We start from the raw sequence: 17,187 nt of genomic DNA on the forward strand, positions 1-17,187 counted from the left end.
GGTTCCTGTATTTATCACCGCGTGACTTAAGATGAAAACTACGTGCTGCCCTTAATGATGGTTTTACCATGGAGTATTTGTCAGTATATCGGAACTTCGACTACTTTAAGTTCAATCCGGTGTCGCATCAAATATTTGGTTGACTAAATCCGTGCGGCCACGGGTGCATGTATCAATCTCTAATTGGTCGAGGCGTGCAGCTGAAAAACCAACTTAGTTGGCCTCGATATACAGATTAACAAATGATTTGCTTTAAGTATATCCAAACTATGTTAATCTATTTTATTTATATGCAATTTTCTGTCACAATCTAACCATGCACCCCCCACCCCCCCCAGTGCACGTTCTGGATAAACACGTTCCTTATGCCGATCGGAGCGCACTCTTTATATTCAGAAGGAGCTCCTTCGCCTGCGACGTGTTCTGGCCGGATGTCTCAAAGGCGCTTCTGGGATAGAATCGCATCTAGGATACAACAACTAGGTTGATAACTGTACGAAATAACGTTAAAATTATACGACCACTAGATTTCATCATTGAGTAATAACATACCGGAATGTATTTACCCAGATAGACAATTAATTACATAATATAGCTAAATTCTGTTTAAGCACTCTAAAGGGTATCCATATGAATCTAATATTACACTATTACGCTGCATGATAAGAGGAGGTATTTCTTTGATTTTATTTTTAGTGCAGCTACCCAAACAGACATTCTGCACAATCGTATCGCCAAATTATGTTACGTTATTTTATTAGTCTTTAGTTGAATAATTTTATCCAGTACAATGGTGAAATGGTTATATATAATGGTGAAATGGGTTATATACAATTATGTATAATGGTGAAATGTGTTATATATGACTATTTATAATACCCCCAAATTATTATGTATAATTATATATAATTATAGTATAATTGGCCTAGTCCTAAGGGACCCATTGATGCTTTCTGCATATATTCATTACGCTTTGGTATGTACTCAATGAAAATTTAAAGTTTATCGGGTAAAGCATTTTGGAGTTATGGACTGGAGTCCAGAGTGTTTTTCCATAATCAAATCGACGCCTGTTAGTAGCAGTTCTTTAATTTTCCGTTTGGTAGTTCAGCTACACAAAAACTCTGCACATTTGTCTTGTATACCCAAACAAATATCCTTCACATTCTTATCGCCAAGTTAGGATACGTCGTTTTATTAGTCTTTGGTTGATGATTTTTTTCCAGTATTAGGCAATGTATATCCACAACGGGTGCAACAGAATGGCAATGCGTGTTGAATGCAAGGATTGCCCCTGCGCTGACCCGCCTAACCTCTGGTGTGGACTACTGCGCCCGTTCCGCCGAGATGGCTAATAATATCTGGCAACTTTCGACAGCGAGCGATATATCATTTATGCTCAGGGTAAAAGTCGCCAGTACATTTGATTTGTCTTTAGATGAGAATAGGCTGCCTTCACTTTCAGAACTGTTCTGTATTTAACTGGTGTAATCGAACGCTTTCTCCGTTTGTAAAATGTAAATATAAAGGTGGTCCCGTTTTTTGGGGGAGGGGGAGGGAAACGGTAATGGAAAGCTGAGCCTATCCCTCTTCTTCCAGTGCCTATTATATTTTGCTCGCACACAATACTACAGGGCGAGCCTAATAGTACAGTAGTGCGTGCGAGTAGCTTGACGAAAGGCTGCGGTGAAACATTTTTTGGAAAAAAAGGTTCCTTTCTAAGTAGCTTTGCAGACTATACATGTAGTTTCAAGGGGGTCTCTTTTTAACCTTCTTGTTTTCTCCGGAGCCTGTCTCAGACCCTGGGATGTAGGTGGTCAGCTGATGAGTGATATCTTCCCACTAGGCCTTATGTTACATTACAGTGAGATCGCGTGGCGCAGTGACAGCGTGTTTGCATCGGGACCGAGAGGTCTCGAGTTCGAATCCGGCTGCGTGTCACCGATCTTGTGCCCTTGGGAGCTCTTTAAGCTTTCCTCACTCTACTCAGGTGAAAATGAGTACTTAAATAGCTTCAGCTAGGGCCGTCCCTCGGATATGACGTAAAATGGAGGTCCTGTGTCTGGGGAGAGCCATACCCCAGGCACGTTGAAGAACCCACCACACGCGCGATGGTGCGGTGTGAGTGGTTCAAAACCTACAGTCCCTTGACCGCACCTGGGGCAATTGCTGTCGTATTGAGGTCACCTGAGTGGCGCCGAATGACAGCTCGCTCCAGACCCTTACGATTTAGCCCCGCCTATCGTACGCTCCTCGCAATTTAGCTCCTGGCTGCCAAAAGAGAGTAGTCGGCCCACCCAATAACAATAACAACAATTTTATAGGATGCATCAAGCCGTCTCTCGAGGGAGTATTCTTACGCGTGGAGTCATACGTTTTCCTGTTTTAGAGCCTTAGATACGTTACCATCGCTCAAATTTATGTCGTACCTCCGGCAAGGGGCGGAGATAAATGGACCATTCTCCCGAGCAATGCAGTAAAACAGTGGCATTAAGTACCGTTATAAATTGCCCGATTCGATGTTTTTGTAATGGGCCTTTTATGGCCATTGCAGTGATTTGAGTGTGAATGACCGGGGGAAGGACAAAATAATTGCCGGTATCACAGACCAGCACATGTAACCTTTTTCGCAGTGAAGACGGTAGATACGGCAAATGAAATAAACAGTATATTTGCGGTACTATAAGTGAATCCTCGTAAGTCCTGCTGGCTATTTTTTGGTCAATGAAACGTTCCAAAGCTGATGGCTTCATCTGATAAGTAAAACTTGACCTGTTCTGTGCTGCTGCTGCAGATTTACTCCCCCATTCGACAGGCTTTGCAGTGGTATGCAACTTTTACATGAGAAATAACCAAAACTCATAACAAGACAGCTCAGCATGGCAAGGGTTAAATATGTCCATCCCGTATGTAAACGGGCCCAGCAGTACATGGGTATAAGTTTAATGTACTTATTTTTGTCAGAACTTCTTTACAAAACAAATCTCTCAGAGGTCCGAGTTTGAGCTGGAGCGTACAGCTACAAAGTATTAGAAACAGAATGGACTGTAAGATTAGTTCACCTTTATCTGCGGGGTAACCTATATCCGATTCCGGTATGTTGCAAAACAGGGTATCCAGGGATATCAAGTCGATAAACGGTGGATTCAAATTGTACTATTTTCAAAATATTGCAGTTTGAAACCATAACATGTCCACCTGATATCTCTAAATACATTGTTGTTAAAAAATAACGGATACAGGTTACCCTACGGATCAAGGTGATCTGGTGTCACAGTTGTTCCTAAGATTTGTGCAAAATCACACGGCGACTCTCTCTTCATTGACGCTGTAACGTTATATGACACCAACCTCAACATAGTTCGAATATTGCCTGGTGCAGTAAATCGTGAACCGTTAATGTTTTACTACATTCACCATACCAGGAGTCAACCTTCATTCTGCGGTAGACACAAATCGCCACAACGTCTTTTTACCAAGTTTTGATGCGCTTAGGCGTTTAAGATAACTTATGATTCACTCTCTCTCTTTCTCTCTCTCGCTCATGGCAGGGTATTGTCGCTCTCTCTTACTTTTGATTAATAGCTTCCATTTCACATTTGGCTCCAATCTTTTCCATGTAAGTATGCCCTGAAGTAAGATCCAAAATGAAGGAGTCCATTTCGACGAATCAGGGTTTATACATCGCCCCAATGTATTGCCTGCTCGAAGCGCTACTTTACCTTGGTTCTTCCGCAAAGGAGGAAAGTAAGTGGCATTTTTCCTACACTTGGCCTTACTCGAGAGGACAGCAAAGCAGACAACTTTCATCAAGTCTCAAAACACTTTTTAAACTTAAGATAGTTTCTGATAAATCACTTCCCTTAAGGTAAAGTTCGAGGTTATATGTTTGTCGGGTTACTGTAGGACATATCCATTTTCATTTGGTTTTGATTATATATAAAGTATAGAGCTGCACTCTATTCTATATATTGACTTTCTGGCATGATATACATCACTGGTTATTTCCTTACCCTTTGCCTGTGACATCTAATCTATCTGACTCTCATTAACTGTTAAAGAATAAGTTCACTGTATAGTTGTGCATGACAGGTATACATATCATTCTGAGGATGAAATGAACTAACCTGATACATATCATGTCAGTTAAAGGCAAAGATTTATTTCACTATTCTACAATTCTGGATATTAATGAAGTGTGCCATTTGAAGGGGCATCGTAAGCAAAGACGAAAACGAAACTAGAATGTAAAGTATCTAAATGTCCAGTAAAACCGCCCTTAGGCGTAACACACCAGCTTCACAGGCACGCGGCGCGGCAAAAGCTGGGTATATCAACTCTCTTCAGTCAAATGCAGGACGCTAAACACCCGATCCACTCCATGGTTCCGAGCAGCAGATTACACAAGACTGGATGGGCGCTACGGAATAAAAACCACATGGCTGTGCACAAATGCAGAACTCAAAGAATGCAAAAGTCGTTTCTGTATCAGGCGATAGAACTCCACAACCAGGGCATGTAAATATTGTTAACAAATGGACACCAGAACTCTCCAATTTTATTGTATATGCCGACTTATCTCTTTTAAGCATTCAGTTTTTAAGGTGTATGGTCACACGAAAGCAGACACTCGACTTTAATGTGTTAATGAACCAGTGAGTTGTTAGTAGACACTTGGAGTCTTTTTGAATCTGTTGCGTAATTCAGCCGTTTTTTTTGGGGGGGGGGGGGGGCTGCGAAGCACAACTTTTAATAAAGTATTTTTCATAACACTGAACGACCTGTCACACCTAACCTTTGAACATATACATGCAGGTGCTTTTCTACGCTACTAGTATCCAATGAGTATGAACTTTGTAAAAGTGAGTTCAGATATGAGCCCGAACAACACGAGATCAGGAATGAAATCATGAATATCAAAAATATCCAAATGACTATGTAAGATGTAGTCGTTTACTCTTTAGTTGAAGACGGTAACGTTATGCCCATCAAGACAAGAATCTTTGACTAGCAGAACTAAACCAGTGTATTAGTAGTACATTTTTGGTCGAATAACACTGAAGGAGTTTCTCAATAAAAGTAGAAAATCGATTTTGCTTTATCTACCCTCAAGGGATAGGAGATTTTATTTACTCCATCCCGATTTGGAAAAATACAGGATTAGTATTGAAAACGAAGGATTTTGGACGGAACAGTTTTGGTATCGATCAAGTTGGCATCTTAGATTGAATATGCATACGGAAGAAGAAAAGCAATCTTTTTCTGAAACTTACTTAATTATAGTTTTTGCGTTCATTTACGTAGGTACATAGCGTTATTTCCATTAATCATATCTTGGAATCATGTCCAACCTATTAGCTACAACGACTCAAGTCAACTTTTCAAAGAGGTCATAGAAATGCAGCCTGGTTTATTAGGTTCATTATAGTTTATTTATATAGATGGACATTAAGCTTCAACATTTCAACTTTCAGGAAGATATGAAGTAGGAAATGAATTTCGAGTTAGCAGTAGATTCTCAGGCTTTGTCAAAACCGTCTTTACTACGAGTTGAAATAGAGCTGAAACATGCCATCTGTGGTCTTCTGTGTCCGGACACATTCTGAGAATGCCTTGCAATTGATAGGGAATTGTCAACAAACACCTACAAACCCAGAAAACGATACACTACAAGAACCTCCGAGAATAGTTTCATCAGGTTGGTACAATATAGATTATAGGAGAATTATTTTTTTACACAACCAGTAGGTACTTACATAGCTTACGTTTCGATGACTCTCAGACACCTTCGTCAGAGCTTCTAACTGGAGTTCTGCTTCTCACCGCTATTCTAAACGGGACGGGGGGGGGTTTACAAGCTTAGCCACGTTCGGGATTGTTTTCTCACCGCAAAAGCGCCACCTACATCGGCTACAATATATCGGTGAGAAGCAGAACTCCAGTTAGAAGCCCTGAGAGACATTGAAACGTAAACTATGAAAGTACCTAATGGTTGTGTAAAAATAATTCTCCTATATACTACAAGAACCTATTGAGCTTACTGAGGGTAGATCTCAATGATAGAAGACTAGGACCGTTGCAGTCAGAAAAAAACATTTCGACAGCTAGGAAGCTGGCGATGAACATGAGTTGAAGAAAGACTGGTTACAGCCGCAGGGTTTTCAAACCACTTCAGCGACAGAACACTGTGGGCTACTGCTGAAATAGAGATGCAGGGTGGGGAACTTCAAAACAGTGCCCTTAAGTATAGTAGTCATAAGAGTAATCGAGACGGCAGTGGTCGCCCCAGGATACTGTCAAAGCACCGATCCGGGCGTTTCCAAACAAATGGTTGTATCAAACATAGATGTGGATCATGGGAGTAAATGGACACAAGGGTGAAACCGTTAGCGGCAGGCATATGCTATAGGAGACGAGTGAAATAGCAGGCCAGTTTTTGCAAATGATTGTTAAAGAAGAAGGAGAGGTAACTTGGGACCTTAGTGTGCACAATTCATAATTGTCTGCAGAAGACAATTTTGACATGTAAATGTTCTCATTGTATAAAAGAGCCCTTTATCATCACTGATACAGTTCTAGAAACGACCCTGGTCTACACCATATAAAGGACCCCTGAGGCTTATTGCGTACCTGATGTGGTGTGATGAATAGTGCGCACCCCCATTAAGTATGGTGAGAAAGCAAGCAAACGACTGCTATTGCCGTGAGTGTGAATGTAGATAACACTATTGCTATTATTCTAACTCACACTTAAACAGGATCGATCAAAAGAGGATGTTTACTTAGGTTATGTAAACGGAAAACCTTTATTTACCTCCGAGGCTTTATCTCTAATTCCTTTAAAAGTTTTGAAAACAATTGTTCACCAAAGTTTTTGGGGGTCCTCAACGTTGTCGCTTCTATTGAACCCCACTTAAATGCATGGCCTTGGGTTCTTAAAACTAAATATCTAGTCACCCTGTTATATTATACGACTGATGATCGGTGAAATGTTCTGTATATGACGGGAGTCCATTTCCGTATATACGGAAACAAAGACTTCGCTATCATATTGTCAAATACAATAAAATGTTAATTCATCTAGTATAGCCTCCAAGCATACAAAAAACATTGCCAAAAATGCTTCGCAGTAAGCGATATCGCAAACTTGTTTATGAAATAATCGGTGTGTCATCAGCACATGATTTACAGCCAGCCTTATGGTTGTCGCTATTTTCTTCATTAGTATGGAAATCAATGACAACAAGTTATAATCATAATCATACTATTACAATTGTATGATAAGCTTATACCATACATCAGAATTAAAACATACGTCTGACAACGTGGCTACTGCCTTTTGTACTTTTTTGTTAGAGACTTTGCAAGCCATGCATTTCATACATGCTGATAGTTTTGTCGAATAAGATGTTTGGTTTGGGCTATTTTTTAGTTAGAATCTCCATTAGTGACTGATACGTCACTATTCCTCCTGGTGAATGATACTCATTTTTATTCGATTAACTTAAAGTGAGGAAAGTCGTGTAAAGTGCCTTTCCCAATGGCACACGATTAGTGATACGGCATGTTTCAAACTCGGGACCTTTCGGGCCTACGCCCATCGTGCTGCCGATTACGCCACGCGATGTCGCCTTCCAATATGGTATACCATCTGCGTAATGCCCGCTGACGTCCTTACCAGATACGATCACGGCATGCACATGCTGTCGGTACATTCGTGTTCGTTACGCTTCTCTCTTTCTCCGGGCCGCCAGGATCAAATTTGTTCCACATGCGAAGTAATTTACGGCACAACGTAACTTTTCAGTTCCAATATTTTCCTCCGGCGCCTGAACGAAGCTTCCAGACGCTATCTTCAAAGAGGAGATGTATTAGCCGATACTTTCCTCAGCGCGCCATTGGTGCTGGATTACAGCTTCATGCGATATTGCAAAATCCCTCACAAAATCATGATGGAGTTGTTCGGTTGTGCGCCATCACCCCCTGTCGTAATAGGACTTACAAGTTTGAAAGTAATAGTTTCCTATGATAAGCGAATACCGAAAGAACGCCCTAGCAAGGCTTTGGCTTCAAACGTGCAGACCCTATTTGGAACTCTCAAACCGTAGCCGTTTCGTGTGCACTGCCCATTACCCTTAATTCCATCAATATATCTGCTATGGTGTCATGTTATGATTTTGTTTGCCGCTAAGCCTTGATCTCAGAAAAGGCCAATGACCCTTAAGACTCTAAGATGAGGATAAGAGGATAGAGTACGTCTTTTCTTTAGCTTAGGCGACCATGGAGGGCCATGATAAATTGATGGATCTTATAGGTATCTTGTGTACCGTAAACGCGTTTTTCATTGCCCAGGGGTTAACACCCACTTGAAACAAGATACACAAGGAACCTAAATCTCAACCAGATGACTTTGAAAAGAAGTAGTCAAAAATAGATGTGCTATGATGTTGTTGAAAGTTTCTTATACTTGTACTGAATACAGTACTTTTTTTTTATTTACGAATAACATAAAGCGACAACGTTAGAAAAAAAGCGATAAAATCCAATCCCTATATTGAATCGCATTGCTTTTCAAACTTAAAACAGATTTTGGGGATAACCCTCTGTGTGTGTCAAAATGACAAATGTGCAATTCAACTACTATAATTATAGTATAAAGTTCGCGGGATTTACTTTCGTGGTAGCGGGAAAATGGAGTGTTCGCGGTGGTTTAAAGTTCGCGGTAGTGCCATAGACTGTAGTCACATACTGTAATGGAAAAAAATGTTTGCGGTGATTTTAAGTTCGCTGTGAAGCGGCCACCGCGAAAACCGCAAACATAAAAACTACCACAAACATTTCTGCATTTACAGTACTCACAGAAAACGATAAAATCTTTCAGTTAAAGAAGAAAGTTCCGGGAAATGTTTAAAATGCATTGGGCTACAAATATATCAATAGTTTATGTTATCAAGCTAGCCACCTTTCCAGGAAGTAAGCCAAAGTCTCTTGTCGCCAAATGGGTCGATATTTTTGCCTTCTCCTTGTAACAGCTTGTCCAACATTTTACCTTCAGGATGCATAAACATTCTCTTTTATTTGCCGTTCTCTCAGATATCAATACAGATTGGAACACGCGCCTGCAGCAAAACATGTCAACACTCATCAGGTCTATAGTAGGAGCGTCCCTCGTGTCACATAATTACGCACTTGTATGCAGTGATTAATGACACTGTCCACTACAAGTGGGCCATATGTGCAGTTTTTCAGAAGACGACAAATGTCTCTACTATTGAAAAGGCGATTACGCAGCGATCTCTAACATTAGGGGAGTTGATTTCTGTACATCCCCTTAAGGCAAAGGTCAGGTGAAGATGGCACTCTACGGGTGAATCAACTGGAAGCGACGTGCTCTTTTGACCCACTTTCTTGCACTCTAAGCCTTAACAGTTCGATACACCAATGGGGATCCATGTATTATTCTGCGATAGAGTTAAAGGTTTACCGGTGATCTTCACTCGATTTCATAATTTGATATTGTTTTATGAAAGTTGGGCGACTGAAAGCACAGAATATTTCTTTGAGATGGATTTTTGACAACCAAAATATTGTCCTCTTTGCTTTTTTTTTCGTCCATTTTGTATACCCACAGCAAACTATCTTTACATTTCGAAGTCTAAAGTATAAGATTTCCTATTAAGTAGCCTGACTGAATCGAGTTATAGGAGCCGATCCAACATCTGTGGGAGAGAATGGGCCTTTCAGTTTTCAGAAGTGATCTCGCATAAGGGTTAGCTCATTATAATATCTATAAGCAGGGCGATCAGGGACTGATTGTGACGGTTGAGATAGCAGAGTACAGAAAAGAGGCGGTTTGCTGGCGCCGTTGAATGTTCCTGTGTAGGAGAATTCAAACTGAGCAAAAACATCTGATCCTTTACTTCTTCATTCTTCCCCGAATTACCTTTTACGATTTTTATTGATGAGGACTTGCTATCGCTTATTCTGGTAAGGACTTACTATCGCTAAAGATGCGATCCCACCGCACTTGTGTCAAGCTTGCGTCATTGCGGGGTTCGTTCACTGCGTCACTTTTTCGTTATTTTCTCCGATTTTTTATAATTTAGATGTTGCGTGATACGTAAAAGTATGACTTAGACGACGACAAAATACACACAAAGAAAGAAAATTCGTTCTTTATCTCTAAGAATCGTTCAAAGGGAGCGCACCTTGACTCTAGCAGGTAGTTCATACTATGTTATGGTACTTCACGGCATAATGTTATCTGATAGCTCGAAGGCCCCCTAGGACTTGTTCACCGGTGTGCTGTGAACATTATCCCGTACATCTATCATTGTCTGGCGGATATTAAGTTCTGGCTGTGTTTGATCCTGGCTCGATTCTACAAAGGAGCATTTCGGGGTCACATCCCCATAGCGATGATATGAGACTAGGTAAATGTCCTGTGAATGTGTACGGAAAGTCACTGAACTCTGCTGTTAAACAAATGAGCCTTGTATAACAGGTCTGTATCTACCTGTATCTGTATTGGACGATATTTCAGCCGAGGAGATGACTGCCTAGGGACATGTCGAAGTCGAATGAGCAAATATTCCAGTTGTCCAAACGAATTTTACTTGCTAATAAGTGTATGTTTCAGATTTGTGTGTGTATGTTAACGCATAACATGTCGATCATAATGTACTTTTGTGCCCCCCCCCCCCCACCCCGAAAAAAGCTACCTGCACGGCTAGAATTATGTCAATCCTTTGCATCTTTCTGCAGTTATCCTCTTTTGGAATGTCTTGACAAAAGCGCCCCTGTAGTTCCAAAAAAATATAAGAGGGCTGAAATTTTCCCCACCTCGTCATGACGCTGAGAACTACCTACCATTACATGAAATTTTATCGGGGTAATCATAGTTTTCGTCATCCTGGTTTTCATCTAACGAAATGGGGACCTAATGAACTTGCGGCGAAAAAAACGCTAGCTTTAATGATTGGTTATCTACTGGCTATTCATTTGTTCTGATTAAAACTTTTAGAGAACCCATTCCGGATCTAATGACAAAGTGGTGCACAGAGAGAAACAGTCTCTAAATATGCTTACAGAAATAATAACCTTAATATTTATTCTAATATCTCCCGTTTGAAAAGTCGTCAGGTATGCTGTGGAGCCAAGACATGTTCTATTACCATCTTTGCAACTTGGAACAAGTCTAAACTTAATGACTTTCAGCGTTCTTCCGTCCGCCGTTCAGGAACCCATTACAATATCCATTTCCGCGCGCGTCGTCTTGGGTAAAACTATTAACCTTAGCTAACACATCCAACTTTTTAAACTGCGTGAGCTTTTTTACATCCTGTGAAATTTCTTTCTTAGAGAAGAGGTTGATTTACTTTTAGTTACAATTTTGTTCGAATTTAATCCCTTCGGCAGGTATTTCCAGATAAGAGTTCTTGCAACTTCTTACGTACAACACTCTATCTCAGGCTAAGTTAAGAGAATAACATCATTTTAATGTTATACTAAAGGTTTGATGACCCTCGCGAGGTGTATGTGATGACATAAGGCTCGGTCATTTTTGTAACCACTGAATAAATCCATCGAGTGAGCGAAGCAAATTCAGGTATGGTTTTTCTCGTCTCTCTCCGACAAACTATTATCTAAAATTCAAAATCATGTGACTGTACTATCTAGACGAAAAAAAGCAATGTGATCTCGTACCCATGATATGGAGCTGCGTCACCTGCTCCTCGTTCCCAAGCCCTTCTATCATGACGTTCAGCATGTACTGCCCCTCGTCCTCCATCCTGGTTGGCTCAATCTTCAGAGAAGCCTTCCCGACAAGCTCCACGCGTCCCTCGTAGTACCCATAAGCCTCCGAGCCGCTCGCAGTATGATAGGTGAAGACGGGAACCCTCTTTAAGGCGTCCTTGGGGTCGACCTTGACCCAAGAAAGGTAGAGAAGACGACGATTTGTCTCGAAGGTGGCGGTGAGAGTCACAGGGTCGTCTAGAATTGTGTTGACTCGTTCTGGCAAGGTAAGTCCTATCCGGCCGTTTGCTTGGCTTACTGTGTAAATACAAAAAAAAAAGAACAAGGGCATGTTAATTGTATTCTATTAAAAGGCACCTTGATATGTCAAAATGAATAGATGATGACTCACGATATATACAATATGCCCCCTGTCGGCCCATAACAATACATAAATCATAGGTCTTCAAAAAACACTGTAAATGCAGAAATTTTCGCAGTGGATAAATGTTCGCGGTTTTCGTGTCGCCGCTTCACCGCGAACTTAAAACCACAGCGAACATTTTCAATGACAGTAAGAGACTATAGTGCATGGTGCTAACGTGAAATTGAAACTACCACGGAAAGTCCTTATTCCCGCTACCACAAAACTAAGTCCCCACGAACTTAAATGCATTTACAGAAGCAGCTACGTATACTGAAGTAACTGGATATGATTTTGGAAACAGTCGGGCGCATCCACGTACTTTATTTCGTCAGTGACACTGAGGAGATCTTGATAACTAGCAGGTATTATAATGTAACTACGAATTAATATAGGAAATTGAAGACAGTGATAAGCTAGTCCAATAGACAACAAAAGTAAAACAAGGTCAATATGAGGTTAATGCAAAATAATTTTATCGTAGAAACATAATGCACCCATCGATTGGGTGATACCAAACCCATGCGACCTCAACAAGAAAAGCTACCTCACAAATGTGTGTAATTAAGCATTATATTATTATCATTATTATCAAATATTGTCATAGAAAATCGATTGATATGTGTATCTGTCCCATCCGGCAATAATCAATTTGTCTTAGAAGCGTCTGTTCTAAGAACTACGAAGGACCAACCATGTAATGGCGTTGACCCGTTGTGACCTGGGCTAGCTGATCTATTTCGACTCACGTGTATAATCAGGTATGGTAAGTGGGTTCGTACATTCCAAAAGAGGTAAAACCAAATTGTATATGAACACATATCGGGCTTATACACATCCATATTATGCCCATATGCATCTACCCATAGTGATACTAGGCTAGCAATGGGTATAAAGTAAGGATCTGGCACTAAATATTACTGTGAATTGATTGTATTAGCTAATGTGCACCTCCCCCAATGACATGGTATCATCACTTGCAGTCATTGAAATGTATGTTGTTAACCGTGTAAGGCTGAAGGTTAGCACGTAGACGGCATAAAGTACCCCAAAACATAATCTTATGGTTGTTAACAACACCATAACATCACAAAGATAGCGACTAAGTAGACGAAATGACGTAAAATGGGAGTTCAGTGCAATCATCAGACTGAGTATGTTTATGCTTATACTTTGAGTAGGGCTGGGTACCGGTGTTGCTTGTTTAAAATGCATATTGTTATAAATGCAAATTGCTATAAATGCAAATAATATCTAATATCTAAGTTCTCATATAGCAACACGATGGTTTAAAAGGCAGATTACATGCTTTTAGCTTTATTTGGGCGTATTGGTGTGTATAATAGGCCGATGTTAACTGTCCATCAATATCACAATTATCACAAAAAGAGTGGTTGTATGTTCCTCAAATATGTGTAGTTGTTGTTGTTTAGCTTTTACTTAGTTTTTCTACTTGAAAACTAAGTTTTTCTACTTGAGATGTTCGACGAAGGAATTGGTCCAATGGCGGTGGTCATCATTTCCGGAATGTGATTTCTTCGGATGTGAGTTGAGGTCATTTTACAACTTTTCAACTTGCTTTCACTACTTGTGTAGCAATCATTTCGAGTTGCATAAGTAACAAACCATCATCATTTGCATTTATCGTTCAACAGCATTGTGAATGGTATATTACCTTCTATAATGATATATGCATGCACTTGGGGAAACGTAACGAAGTGAAACCCGTTGAGTGGTTAAAACAAGCTTCACCATATCAGTACAGGAACAGCCACGCACAGGCCACAGCGTCTTCAATCTGATAAACCCTGCCAATTTCCTCACTTTCCTTTCAATTACATTCCCCTAGCAAACTGCTTCCTACAGACCTTTTCCTGTCCACACGTGCCTCACAACTGTTCATAATTGCCGGTATGTGCACAGATGCGCCCATGTTTTGTCTTCTCACCCTTGTCTAACTCGGGGGCGATTTCCCCATTACCGTTAGATAAAAAGTCCCCGCGGAACACATAAACGCAACGCCAGTATTTACTATAATAAAGGGCGCGCGACCTTCACACAGCGCTGCTACGCTGATTGTACCCCCGGTAAAAGTCGAGCAATTATTTTATAGTGCAAACCGTTCTTTCCAGACATTACGACCAGATTCCGTGCATTCAATTGGTAACTCGTCAATAGCACTTAACAAGTCACTAACTATCATAAATAAAAGTTTTGGCGCGTCTTCCATGATTTTCGCCATTACGAGGGACATGGAAATATCATGTAATCGAAATAAGAATGTTTAGCATAATAATAAAACATTTACGAATCATCTAATGACGTGTTTTATGTTGTGTAACGTTATTGTCAGGGACATGTGTTATAGGAAATATTAGCATTCTTTATGACTTGGTCATATTTTGTTCCTACAGTTTTATGAGACCAATAATAAACTTGAGGTTATGTGTATGACTTTTATATAACCCAGAATAAGGGCATTTATAATTGTTTGGTGAGTTGCATGTGAAGAGGTTACACATGCTAGTTCTCAACAACATCATTGCAAGAGACACCCCTTTCTACGAATCTGACAATAGTTGGTAACTGATATGATTTAAAACAACAATGGAGAGAATAGTTGGTATTTTTATACAGCCATACAAGTTATGTATGAATTAGCTGGAGGCATTCTGTGTATGTTTCTATATATCCGGTATGATCGCCCTTCAGTGTAACACACCAGCCTCGCAGGCACGCGGCGCGGCAGCAGCTGGTTATATTACACTGAACGACCCGTCACACCTAACTTTTGCACATCTATCCGCAAGCGTTCTTTAAAAATACCTAGAGAAGATGCCCCTACTGTATTCGGTGATAAAAAATCCAGTATAGTATGCAACTAAAGAAGACAGAGATTAAAACCAAAGTAAAACTTTGACGCCTTTCTTTTAACGAAGCCCAATATCCCATTACGTTTTCCTGATTGCATCATCAGTTGCATTCAAACAGTGACATGGCCGAAAGACTACAATGTACTACCAAGTGCCGCAAAACACAGTGATTTCCGCTGCAATATACTTCAAAGACCTGCCCCCAGTTTACGACTTGTTGCAAAACTTCAGTTAAGTTTTACTGAAGTTCATAAGTTCAAACGTTAAGTCCATGATGAGAAAACCCCCAATCTTGTTCTCACATATCACCTTTTATAAGGTAAAGCCCTAACCCGGAAAAGGATCGAAAAATTTACGACATTCCCGGTGAATAACTGAAGTTATAGCATGCAGCGTTAAGACGCGTTGTAACTCAACGTGTTGGCCATATCCTTTACAGCTATAAAGTTGATGTCTTTTGTTTGCCTGGTCGGTTCAGGTCTGGGCGTAATCACATCAGTCAAGCTCCTTTAGTGCGCGGTCACATATACGGAGTGCGATTGTCACACGATTACAAACTGAGGGCGACCTTAAGATGGTCGTACATGCGTCGTATGAAATATATATCTTAGTACCGAAAATGCTCTCTTCGATCCTCTTCTGCACATGTTTGTGTCATGGCTTCTTTGTTTGTTTGTTTGTTTGTTTGTTTGCGTTAAAATCGCACGATGTCCTGAGGCAATCATATAACATATCTGGATCGAAACATATGCTAGTAGTAATATGTGAATAATTAGCAGGTAGTGCCTAGAGAGCGAAGTGGTCACTAACCTCATTGAAATTTTGGGTGGTGATTTTGGTTGATGATCATAAAATTAAATGTGTTATTATAGAAGATTCAAAAATTTGATGTAGTGCTGGAGATTGCATGAATAGGTTCAGTATGATTTTAAATCTTGAATGGCACTAGATACAATCCTATAGCAATTAATTTTACACCATAATTCCTATGGAACATGTTCTTGCCTCATCAGAATTGTAGTACATGCACGTGAAATCGCAGTACCCAGAAAAAAACTAGAATAAGGGCACAACTTTTAGATATACTTGTCTGTAATTTTAAGACAATGGCACTGTGTATTACTGTTCCTGAATACTGTAAATGCATATAAGTTCGTGGGGATTTAATTCCGCGGTAGTGGGGAAAAGGACTTTTCGCGGTGGTTTAAAATCACGGTGGCACCATGCACTGTAGTCTCTTACTGCCATGGAAAAATGTTCGCGGTGGTTTTAAGTTCGCGGTGAAGCGGCCACCTCAAAAACCGCGAACATCAAACCACCGCGAACGTTTCTGCATTTTTACAGTACTAACTGGTCCGTACTAAATGTCGTGATGTTGATGTAGTGTGTGTTGCATATGGCCATGGCGTTCTGAATTATTTTCATGGATGCGTTTGTGACAAAAGGTGACCCACATTTTAACGTGAAAAAGATCGATGCATCCCATAACGTGGTAACCTCCACTGTAGTGTACGATATCTCTGCAATGGGATGAGTTGTCTCATCATAAGTGGCAGAAAAATGCATTGCAGCGCCTCGCTATCTGCAATATGCATCTGCAGTCGGGTGACAAGGCAAATGGACCAGAAGATTGGCTAATGGGAAAATGCATTGACATCTCTCCGCGTTGCTTCAACAGCTGGAAGGACCTTCTGTAAAGGAAAGATAACGTCGATCGTTCCACATGCCTCATATTGTTGTGAGTTACACACTACATACAGCACACTATAAAGTTTAAGCTTATCTGTCCATAGGTTACTATGTCACAAATCCTATACCAGACAAGGTTACTGCAACATTATTGTTGCAACGCTATGATGACCCTCCAACAAAAAAACATCATCCAAGATCAAACATATTTTGAAGAGCGTGGTAATCTTTAAAACTTCGGATTTCGTGGAACGGCCGCCCTGTGACATATAGATAACATGATACAATGGATACTGTCAAGGAATCCACGTTTTACGAGTTTTATATGCACCGAGATAGCCAAAAGACGCGTGGAATTCGTTTACGGTCCAAAACTACAACTTAGGTCCGCCTATAAGCCCCAATTTTCATGGAGGAGCTGTAAAGGCGGCTTTCACGTTTTTCTACGATACTGATAACACGATA

General features: G+C 40.5%; 1 protein-coding gene across 2 annotated transcripts in view; it reads right to left on the minus strand.

Annotated features, from left to right (window-relative positions):
* Positions 1-17,187, minus strand: part of LOC118429920 (hemicentin-2-like) — a 71,079-nt gene that overhangs the window by 22,611 nt on the left and 31,281 nt on the right. For both annotated transcript variants that reach the window (XM_035840548.1, XM_035840547.1), the window contains exon 3: positions 11,707-12,054. In XM_035840548.1, coding sequence (XP_035696441.1) covers positions 11,707-12,054 — 348 coding nt within the window. The remainder of the gene's footprint in view (positions 1-11,706; positions 12,055-17,187) is intronic.

The sequence above is a fragment of the Branchiostoma floridae genome, chromosome 14 (genome assembly GCF_000003815.2).
Source record: "Branchiostoma floridae strain S238N-H82 chromosome 14, Bfl_VNyyK, whole genome shotgun sequence".
NCBI classification, from domain to species: Eukaryota; Metazoa; Chordata; class Leptocardii; order Amphioxiformes; family Branchiostomatidae; genus Branchiostoma; species Branchiostoma floridae.